The following is an 11,394-nucleotide window of genomic DNA, read 5'->3' as shown; positions in this document are numbered from 1 at the left end:
ACCGGAAGCGATGCTCAAAGGTCAAGGGGCTCAGATGGGTCCTGGAGCCCCACCGGGTTGGACTCCTCCAAAGTTTACTTAAGGCTCTGTGTGCTAACTCATGGAAGGCCTGCCTAGACCAAACTCAAGTATCCCAGTGGGCAGGCAGGGTGAACGAAGACTAGAGCAGTAGCAATGTTGCTCCCAGTTCATGAGTGTGAACTCACTTAAAGCCTGCCCAGACTTAACTCAAGAAACCTGGTGGGTGGCTGGGAAGACCAGGATACTAGAGTTGTGGGTGACAAATTTATGAAAATTCCAAAATTGCTCACAGGCTCTAGCTATGAATTCACCTAAGATCAAACTCAAGTCTCCAGGCTGGTGGATTGGGCGAAATTACCAAGGCTTGGTCAGACCAAATTCAGTTGTCTCAGTGGGCAAGCAGAGAGAGCTCAGGCTGTTAGAGTGGTGTGTGACAAAGTCGTGAAAGTTCCAGCAATGCTGCCACTCAAGGCCTGTCCAGACAGGACTCAAGTCTCCTGGTGTGTGAATGGGGTGAGCCTAGGTTATGAGAGTAATGAGCAAAAAAGTCATGAAAGATTCAAAGTTTCCCCAAGGCCCTGAGTGCAGACTCTTCCATGGCCTGCCCATACTAGATACAGTCTTATGGAGGATGAGCTGGTGAGACCAGGCTTTTGACCAGTTAGAGGCAAAGTCATTAAAGTTCCAAATTTGCTCCCAGGCCCCAACTATGGACTCACTCAAGGACTGCCTAGACTGCCTAGTGGGTTGGTTAATGAGCCAAGGCCATTAGAGTGGTGGGCAACAGAGTTTTGAAAGTTCCAAAATTTTTCCCATGTCACAAGTACATACTCACCCAAGGTCTGCCTAGACCAGAATGAGCCAAGGCCATTAGAGTGATGGGCAACAGAGTTTTGAAAGTTCCAAAATTTTTCCCATGTCACAAGTACATACTCACCCAAGGTCTGCCTAGACCAGAATAAAGTGTCTTGATGGTTGTGAGGGCAAGCCCAGACACAAGATCAACAAACTGAAAACAAAGTGGTGAATGTTCCAAATTGCTCCTAGCTTCAGAGTGAAAACTCACCCAAGAGCTGCTCACACCAGACTTTTTTTTTTTTTTTTTTTTGGGGGGTGGGGACTGTGAGCACAGATTGTGAGCAATGAGTGACAGAGTCTTGAAAGTTCCAAAGTTGCTCCAAGACTGTGAGTGCTGACTCACATAAGATCTGCCCACATCAGTTTCAAGTCTCTCAGCAGAAGGTGTGGCATGCACAGGCTATGAGAGTGGTGGATGATGGAGTTGTGAAAGCTACAAAGTTGCTCCCAGGCCATGAGTGCAGAATCACCCAAGGCCTGCCTAGACCAAACTAACTCTTCTGGTGAACAGGTGGGCTGAGCTCTGGCAGCTGGAGCGGTGGCCAACCAAGTAATGAATGTTTCAAAATTGCACCTTACTGTGAGCATGAACTCACACAAGACCTGGTAAGACCAAACTCATCTCCCAGCAAATGGGTGGGACAAGTTCAGGTTACTAGAGTTGTGAGTGACAAAGTCATGAAGGTTCCCAAGTTGCTCCCTGGCCCTGCATGCAGACTCACACTGGGCCTACCCAGAACTGATTCAAATCACTTGGACCTGGAAGGGGTAGTGTTTGATGGTGAGTCAAGGCTGCTAAAGCATTGGGTGACAGAGTAGTAAATGTTCCATTGTTGCTCCCAGCCCACTGACCCAAGTTATCCCCAGACCAAACTCAAGTCCCCTGCTGGGTGAGCAAATTGGGCCCAGGTCATTTGAATGAGGGGTAAAAAAGTCACAAAAGTTTTATATTTGCTCCCTGGTCTTCAGTATGGACTCACACAAGGCCAGCTCAGAGCAGGTATCTCAGTTGTCAGGCAGGGTGGACACAGATCACAGTGAAGTGGGCAACAGTGATGAAAGCTGCAAAGTTGCTTTTAGGCCATTAGTGAAGAATTATCCCAGGCCAGCTTAGATCAAAGTCTCTTGACTCATTGGGCAGGTATGGTAAACCTAGGCTTCTAGAAAAATAAAGTTGTGTAACTTCCAAAATTGCTCCCAGGCCCAAAGCATAAACTTGTTCAATCCTACTTAGACCAGACTCAGGTTTCCTGGTGGATAGGTGGGGCTTGAGCTGGTCACTTGAACGGTGGATACAGAGTCATGGAAGTTCCATAGATGTTCCCAGGCCCTGAGTGGGCCCAAGGCCTGCCCAGACCAGACTCAAGTCTCCCTGTGGGTAGGCCAGCAAGTTTATGCCACTAGAGCAGTGGGAAACAGACTTGTGTAAGTTCCAAAGTTCCTCCCAGGCCCTGAGTACAGACTTATCTAAAACCTACACAGATGGAACTTCAGTCTCCCACTGGATTAGCTTTGAGACCCCAGATCACTAGAGTGGTGGGAGATGGAGTTGTGATGGATCCAAAATTTCTTTCAGACTGCAAGCATGGACTCACTAAAGGCCTGCCCAGAATGTGCTAAAAATCTCTGGATAGGCATAGGGATGAGCTCAGGCCACTAGAGTTGTCTGTTATGAAGATTCCAAAGTTGTTTCTAGGCCCCAAATATGGACTTACCCATGGCTTATCCAGACTGTTGAGACTATCCTGATAACTGTTCCTCCATTTTAATGTCAGCCTAGGCAACCAACATTGAGAGTCAAACAGAAACAAAGATGTGGTCCCATTTCCTAGGCACAAGCTATTCTTCTGAGGTATATGCACTTATGCCCCTGCCATTGCTGTCGAGTACCTAGTAACACCTCTGTTAGGTGTGCCTTATGTAACTTGTTTACTTGCCTGTATAAAAACCCTTCTGCCCTGCTGAGGAGCACAAGACCCTCACTTGAGTGTCTGTTCACTGTGATGGGGCTTCACCTGCTAATAAATTTCTTTCCTATCCCTTTCAATGTTTGGCTTCACATTCTTGGCCTGTTCCTGATATAACATTTGGGGGCTTATCTGGGATCTCCCTCTTTGGTGGAGTGAACCCATGCCTGGGACTTTCCTCTGACCAGAATTCCTGACACCAAGGATGGAGTAAGTCAAACCTGGGTCACTGGTGACATCTTAATTGCCCTGAGAGAAGGCCAGATGTGATCAAATGCCTTGGGTGCAGAGTGATGGGGAGGCCCGGAACTTCCCAGAATAAAAACTGGGTTCTTTTTGCTCATCTTCTTCTCCACATTTCTGTTTTTTCAATGGGCACTTTTTCTTTCCTTCACAGTTTTTTTTTTTTTTCCTGACTGGATGGCCATCCCTTCTACTTCTTTTCTAATCATTTCTGTTTCCCTTACCACCTACATCTCTCTTTTTAAAATTTTAGAAATCTCTTACCAGTTCCATCTCCTCACCAGTAATGAGCCAGGGAATGTCCAAGATCCCCCTGCCACTCGTCCTGAGCCACTTCAAGGACTTTTGTCATGAGACACAATCCCTCAGGGCTGCAGTTTCTCCTGGCCAATTGTACACTCTCTGTGAGTTAAAGTGATCAACCTTCAATGTTGACTGGCCAGACATTGGTGCTTTTAATTGCCAGGTTGTTCTTGTTCATAAAATTATCTTTCAGGTGCATTTGGATCAAGAGCCCTATATCAAGGCTTGATTGGCTCTTATTACTTCTCCTTCTCCCTGGCTTAGACCCTGGGTGTACCCAAAGTCATGGTGTATCCTTCTTATAAACCCCACTCCCCTCAGAAATAATTAATCTGCTTGATTTAGCTTCTGTAACTGCTTACCTAGAAACCCCTGGTAATTGACTCCTATTAAAAAAAAATACTCAAACTTTGGCTGGGGCAACAATTCTGACTCTCAGCCCCTGAGCCTCAGGCTGTGGTTGCTGGCCTGCTAATAAGGACTCCCTTTAAACTTAATCTGGCTTTGGTGATTATTTATTCATTGACACTCTACAACATTTGGAGATTCCACTGAGACCTGAGGACCTTAGAGTGACTGAATAACACCCCAGTGAGGATGCTCCTTACACCCTATGCCAGGTTCCAAGAGGGGTAAGGAGGCCTCAAAAACATGGATCCAAAATTAGAGTTACTAGTAGTGCCTGAATCTCATAAGATTCTAGCTATCTCAGTTTGAGAGCTCTCCTGGTGGGATTTTAAGAGGGCTGGATGCATTGGAACCTCCAGGTGTCTGGGACTGAGTGCAATAGCACTTCAAGTTTCAGGTGACAGTGATTTCTGGGTACACTGTCTTGCTTTGTCTTGTCTTTGTCACCTTGTCTTCATCAAAATGTGAGAGGGCCAGTTTTCAGCCTGTTCATCAAAATATGCCCCCTTAGCTGTTTTACAGATCACTTTCAGGATTTTTGATGCTGGGCTGAGGGTTATGGTGTATCTCTGTGAATTTTCTTATTAGTGTCAAAGTAACCCCAGGGAAATTGTCTCCTATAGTCCTAATGTGTGTACATTCATATGTGCACTATGTTACATACTATACGTTGTATATCTGTGTAAGAAGGCCTTAAACATTCTATTCAATTTGGTTTATAAGAAGAGTGCTCATAAAAATTAGTTTAAATGCTTTTCAAGTTCATATACCTTTAGTGAAATGTAATGAAAAGATTAATAAGTAAAAGTCTTCACAATTTTCAACATATATTTTGTCTAGATTTTTATTAACCAAGCAACATCGTGTTTATGGTTGGTTTAATAAACCAGGTAGTATTTATGAGTTGTATGTTACTTTTTCTGTATTTAGTTTTAGTGATAACTGAGGATCTTGACCCCAAAGTAACTCTTGGATGTTTACAGAAAGTCCCTGAAACATCCAAAAGGGAGATACTAAACTGATCAGGTTTATTCTTTATTTGTAAGATAAAGATAAAAACGTTGTCAAATTAAGTAATTCCAATTTTCTTTACATTGTATTTAGGTCATATGTAAAAAATATGTTATGTACTTGTATGTCTATATATGTACTGTGTTCCAAAATAATTTAAGATTCCCAGGAATTTATCATAGACTATTTATCAGTAAGGTGGTAAGTTATTATGTTAAACAGGTATCTAGCCAAATTTCTTTGTCAGTTATAAATTTTGTCAGAGCATTAACTATGGCTATAATCCTATTGTAATGTCCTTAAATATATTAACAGAAAGAGTGAAAAGAGAATATACTCTTGCAAGTACTAGTTTCTAAAAAAAATTAATTATGTAACTGGGTAGAATTTTTATTTTCTGTGTAAACTGATTATTTTTCTGAACTGTTAAGCCAAAATTAGCCAAAGAAAGGTAAAAATGTTTGACAAAATTACATGTTAAGTATCAATACAATATACCTAGGTTAAAAAGGTAAAATTGACATAAACAAATATAAATTCAATGTTAAGCATGGACTCATAAGAGCTTTGCCACCTGGCTCTCTCTGAGTTGTCCTTATAAGTCTTGTTATTTAGTTAACATGATTTAATTATTCCTATTATTGGTATTTATGTTTTATAAAATTGGGAGGTTCTGTTAGATTGTTCAGTTTTGCATTGAAAAAGTTGTTAAAACAAGTTATGTTGCTATTGTTGTTTGTACATGCTCAAATGTGGATATATGTAATTTTATTTTTACAAGCTAAAAACTCCTATCTAAGAACTTAGTAGGGTAGAAGTCTCAGGAAACAGGGTGAGATAATTTAAGGCTAGAGCTCCTGGCTGCCTCTTCCCTCTCTGCCTTCTTATACTCTTTAGTTAGATCTCTTTCCCACCCAATTCTCCCTTTAGTTAAATGATCAAGAGGTCTAGATAGAAAAACAAAAATTTAGATTAAGACTACATTTTTCAGGTAGGGTTTTGCATAGTCATTAAGGCAGATGCTTTGTAGAGCCTGCAAACTGGGTTCCACCCTTTTGGCAGTACTTAGCTCCTTGTAGGATCAATTGGAATTTAGTTTCACTTCTCAGTGTAAGAACTCTTACAATTCAGAACAGATTTTTTCTTTAAAAAGTTTTCAAATAACTAAAAAAAGTTATTATAAATTGACAAGAAACCTTAACCTTTGATTTAACTCTCACTTAAACAGCACCCAGTAGTCACTCATGGTAATCCTGAAGGCTGAGAACTTCTTTGAGGGCAGGATCTGGAAACAGCCCAGATCAGAGCCTCTGCCTCAAAAAAAAACTGTTTCCAAAGTGGACAGCCTGGACACTAAACAATGTTTATGACTGACGTCCTCATATTTCCCACTGGGACCTTGTCCCCAACTGTAGAGCTGGTCACTGGAGACAAAATGCACCAAGCTCTGAAGGAAGCTCTGGACTTCTAAAGTTCATGCTGGCCTTTGAAACTGAGGCTTGTTGGGGCTCAAGACCCCTACAGCTCCATGTGGACATCTGACAATTTCACTAGACAAGTCTCAGGTAACTCTTAAAGTGACTAAGATTAAGTTCTGCCTAAATCAGAGGTTAAGGGTATTTTTTAAAGTACAGGTGTACCAACAAGTAAAAGTTATTGTAGCCACCCCAGACTCTGTCCACCCTTCCTTGCCCTCCTACACCCAGGAGAAAGAAAAACAGGCCCACAAATAGTTGCCATTACCAAATGACAGGCCAATAGTCCCTGAGTCTCTTGAGTGGGTCATCATAGAACAGGTATTAATACTGCCTCTCTGCAACAAAAGGAGGAGGCCCCAAGTGAACCAGAAAATGCACCTCTTGTCCAGGGAGATGACCCTCTCAGTCCTCGCCATACTTAATCTGGATCTACTTATGGGCCAAGACCTAAGGACTCTTCCATGGGCAAGAAATCAGCTGAGGGTGATTGCATGTCCCAAGGGGCCTTGGCCCCCCTGCCAGCTTTTCCTCTCAAGTAATGGGATCCTCTGAACTAGGTCCAGATGGTTATCCCTTTATGGTTTAATTCCTTTTCTCTATGAGTGACCTATAAACTAGAAAAATTAGAATTCCTCCTTCTTTCAAAATCCACAAGGTTTAATTAACCTCTCTCCTTGAAACTATCTTCTTCACCCACCAGCCTATCTAGGACGACGCCACCAGCTGCCCCAGACTCTCTTTACCACTAAGAATTTGTGGGAGGACCATAAACTTGTCCTGGATGCCAATGGCCAGCCCACTGCTGACCCAGTCACCATCAAGTGGGCTTTTCTGACTGGTCAACCTACTTAGGATCCAAATCTGGACAGAGCCTCTGCAAGTTCTCCAGGTGACTCTCCCTGAGACCCACTGCCTCGTCCACAGACACCACCCAGCTCCTGTGGAGCCTGTATTGCCCTCACAGATGCCCTGAACTCTGGGCCCTAGTTTTGGTCTGACACCCCACTGCAGGGACTCTTAACCCCTGCTTTCAAGGTTAATTATCTCCTTTAAAATATATATTGGGAATGTTGAGACTATCCTGGCAACTGTTCCTCCATTTTCTCTGTTTTGGCAGCCACCTTAATGTCAGCCTAGGCAACCAACACTGAGAGTCAAACAGAAAAAAAGATGTGGCCTCATTTCCTAGGCACAAGCTATTCTTCTGAGATATATGCACTTTTGACCCTGCCTTTGCAGTTGAATATCTAGCAAGACCTTCGTTAGGTGTGCCCTATATAACTTGTTTACTTGCCTGTATAAAACCCCTGTTGCCCTGCTGAGGGGCATCAGACCCTCACTCGAGTGTCTGTTCACTGTGATGGGGCTTCACCTTTTAATAAATTTCTTTCCTATCCCTTTCAATGTTTGGCTTCATGTTCCATGGCCTGTTCCTGATATAACACAGATCAAATTCAAGTCTCCTGGTGGGTAGGCAGAGTGAGCCCAGGCTGCTAGAGTTGTGAGCAAAAAAAAAAATTCATGAAGGTTCCAAAGTTGCTGCCAGGTTCCAAGTGAAAATTTACCCAACACTTTTCCATACCAGACACAAGTCTTTCCGTGGGCAGATGGAGTGATCATAATCTGCTAGAATGGTGGATAACTGAACTGAAAAAGTTTCAAAATTGCTCCCAGGCCACAAAATCATTTAAGGCTTGCACAGACTGGATTCATGTCTCCCAGTAGGTGGGCTCAAAAGTCCAGGCCACCAGAGCAAAAGTGATAGAATAACAAAATTTCCAAAGTTCCTCTCAGATTGCAAATATGGACTCAAAACATACTACCCAGAATGGACTGAATTTTCCCAGCAGGCAGACAAGGTGATCTCAGGACTATAGAGAGGTAGACAGCAAAGTTAGGAAAATTCCAAAGTTCCCCCAAGTTCCCTAGCACAAACTCAACCAAGGCCTATCAAAATGGACTCAAGTTTGCCAGCAATTGTACTGGAGACCCCAGGCCAATGAAGTGAAAGTTCCAAATTTGTCCTCTGGCTGAGGGTCCAAAATTACCAATGACCTGTACAGACTGAACTCAATTCTTTTGGCAGGAAGGTAAGGTTAGTTCAGGCTGCTCTAGTAGTAAGTGACAGAGTTGTACTAGTTCCAAAGTTGCTCCTAGACTACAAGAATAAACTCATCAAAGGTCTGCCATGAGTAGACTCAAGTCTCCCAGCAGCCAGGTGAGTTATGTGAGCCCATTCCAACAAATTGGGAAAATTGATTCCAAGTCTCATGTGCAAACTCATCCAAGGCATGCCTAGACCAGACTCCCTACAGATAGATTGGGTGAGAACACACTGCAAGAGCAGTAGGTGAATAGTTGGAAAAGTTCCAAAATTGCTCCCAGGACCCAAATGCAGACTGATCCTAGGCCTGCCCAGATTATATTAAACACTCCCTTAGGCAGGCAGGGAAAGCACAGGATGGGAGAGCAGTTGACTATGTAGTCATGAAAGTTCCAAAATTTTTACAATCATGGAATAACCTAAGAACTGCCTCAATGAAACTCAAGTCTCCTGATGGATAGGTAGGTCTAGTCCAGGTTGCTATGGAAATAGAAAACAGAGTTATGAAAGTTCCAAATTTGTTTCCAGGCCCTGAGAAGATTCACCCAAGGCCTGCCCAAACTAGACTCAAGTCTCTTGGCAGGTGAGCTGGAGAGCCAAGACCACTAGAGCAGTGAGTAATAAATTATTAAAATTCTGAAGTTTCTCCCAGGCTATGAGTGACTACTCACCCAATGCCTTCCCAGATGAGAATCAAGTCTCCTGCACTCATAGCAAGGGCAGACTGTTAGAGTAGTATGTAACAGAGTTACAAAAGTCCAAAAGTTTACCCCAGGTCAGGAACACAGACTCACCAAGGGCCTATTCAGACAGGTCTCTAGGCTCCTGGCAGATGGAATGTCAAGGCCAGGCCACTAGAACATTGAATGATAGTATTCTGAAAGTTCCAAAGTAGCTCCCAGGCTTTGAGTATGGATCAACCCAAGGCCTGCCCAGATCACACTCAAGTATCTGAGTGGGTCAGTGGACAAAACTCTGTTACTAGAGTAGTGGGAAATGAAGTCATTACAGTTCCAAATTAGCTCCTAGGCCCAGACTTACCCAAGTTCTGCCCAGCCCAGACTCAAGTCTTTTGGCATACAGGCTAGTGAGAGCAGTGGGAGAAAAGGTTGTAAAATTTCTAAAGTTGCTCTCAAGACAGGCAGACTCACCCCAAACTTGCCAAGACCAGACTCAAGTCTCTCGTGAGCAAGTGAGTGAGTGCAGGCTGCTAGCGTGGTGGGCAATGCAGTCATTAAAATTTCAAATTTACTTTCAGGTAGCCCAGCAAGGACTCCCCAAAAGACTGACCAGATAAAACTCAACTTTTTAGGTGACTGGGTAGGGCCAATCAGGATTGTGGGCAATAGATTTGTGAAATTTCCAAACTTGTTCCCAAACCCCAAGACCAGACTTACCCAAAGCCTGTATAAACTGAACTCAAGTGTCCCACCAGTAGATGGGATGAACCCAGGTTTCTAGAGCAGTGGGTGACTGAAACATAAAGCTCCCAAGTTTCTCCCAGGCCAAGATTGTAGACTCAGACTGAACTCAAATCTCCCAGTTGGGATGCAGATTGAGCTCAACCATCTAGAGCAAAGCATGAGAGTTGGGAATGTTCCAGATTTGCTTTCAGGCCAACACAAATGTGGATGAGCACAAGGCCTGTCCAGACCAAACTCAAGTCTTCTGGCAGCAGATGAGACTAAACTAGGCCATTAGAGTGGTGGGCAATGGAGTAATGAAGATTCCAAAGTTGCTTTCTACCCCTGAGCATGGACTCACCCAAGGCCTGCTCAGATCAGACTCAAGTCTTTAAGCATGTGAGCAGGATGAACCCTTACCATTACAGTGGTGTGTGACAGACTCATGAAAGTTCCAAAGTTGCTCCCAGGCCACAAGTGTGAACTCATTCAAGTCCTTTCTAGACCAGAATAAAGTCTCCATGGAAGATGGGCAGAGTGAATGCAGGCTGCTAGAGAATTGGGTGATGGAGTCTTAAAACATCAAAACTTGTCCCCCAGTCATAAAAGCAGGCTTGCCCAATGCCTTCTCAGACTAGACAAGGAGGGTAAGGAGGGTGAACCCAGGCTGCTAGACCAAGGGACAACAAATTAATATAAAGTTGCAAAGTTGCTCCAAGAACCAAACATAGATTGACATGCAGGTGGACCAAGCACAGGTCACTACAGCTGTGGGCAACGGAGTCGTAAAAGTTCCAAATTTGCTCCCAGGATGCAAGCATAAACTCACAAGGCTGAGTCCTGCTCATACTAGATTCATGTCTCCTGGTGGGCAGGTGGGTTTAATCCACTTCACTAGAGTAGTGGGTGATAAAATCATAATACTTCCAAAGTTCCTTCTAGGCAGAGTGTGGATTTACCCAAAGCCTGTCCAATCAGACTCAAATCTTCAGTTGGGGGAATGGGGCAATCCATGCCACTATAGCAACAAGTGACAAAGTCAAGAAAGTTGCAAAGTTGCTCCCAGGCCCCAAGTGCAGACTTACCCATGGTTTCATAGACCATACTCAACTCTCCTGGTGTAAAGTCTAGGCTGCTGATGGGTGGGAAACAGAGTTGAGAAAGTTTAAAAGTTCCTTCCAGGCCTAGAGCAGACTCACCTAAGGCTTTTCCAGACGGAACTCAAGTGTCCCAGCAGGTGGGCTGGCAAGCCTAGACTACAAGAGCAGTTGGTGACTGAGTTGTGAAAGTTGCCAAGTTCCATGTTGTTTCAAGGCACCAAATACAGAGTCACCCAAGACCTGCTCAAACCAGACTCAAGTCTCCCACAGGTCAACTGATGAGCCTAGATCATGAGACTGTTGGATGACAAAGTCATGAAAATTCCAAAGTTGCTCCCAAATCTAGAGCATGGGATACACCCAAGGTATGCTCAGACCAAATTCAAGCCTCCCAGCAGGCAAAGAGGGTAAATCTGGACTGCTAGAATACTAAATGACAATGTCATAAATGTTCCAATGTTGCTCCCAGGCCTTGAGTGCAAACTCACTCAAAGACTG

At 43.8% G+C, this 11,394-nt stretch overlaps 1 protein-coding gene across 1 annotated transcript in view; it reads right to left on the bottom strand.

The window, feature by feature from the left end:
- Nucleotides 1-10,900, bottom strand: part of LOC106733237 (testis-specific serine/proline-rich protein) — a gene marked incomplete at its 3' end in the record, with an annotated part of 37,270 nt that extends 26,370 nt beyond the window's left edge. Inside the window, exon 1 of the mRNA XM_014582010.1 lies at nucleotides 10,882-10,900. Within this exon, the coding sequence (XP_014437496.1) occupies nucleotides 10,882-10,900 (19 nt within the window). The remainder of the gene's footprint in view (nucleotides 1-10,881) is intronic.
- Nucleotides 10,901-11,394: the final 494 nt, after the last annotated feature.

Source organism: Tupaia chinensis, unplaced genomic scaffold (assembly GCF_000334495.1).
Source record: "Tupaia chinensis unplaced genomic scaffold, TupChi_1.0 Scaffold141824_1, whole genome shotgun sequence".
NCBI lineage: Eukaryota > Metazoa > Chordata > Mammalia > Scandentia > Tupaiidae > Tupaia > Tupaia belangeri.
This window is presented reverse-complemented; position numbering and strand designations above follow the sequence as displayed.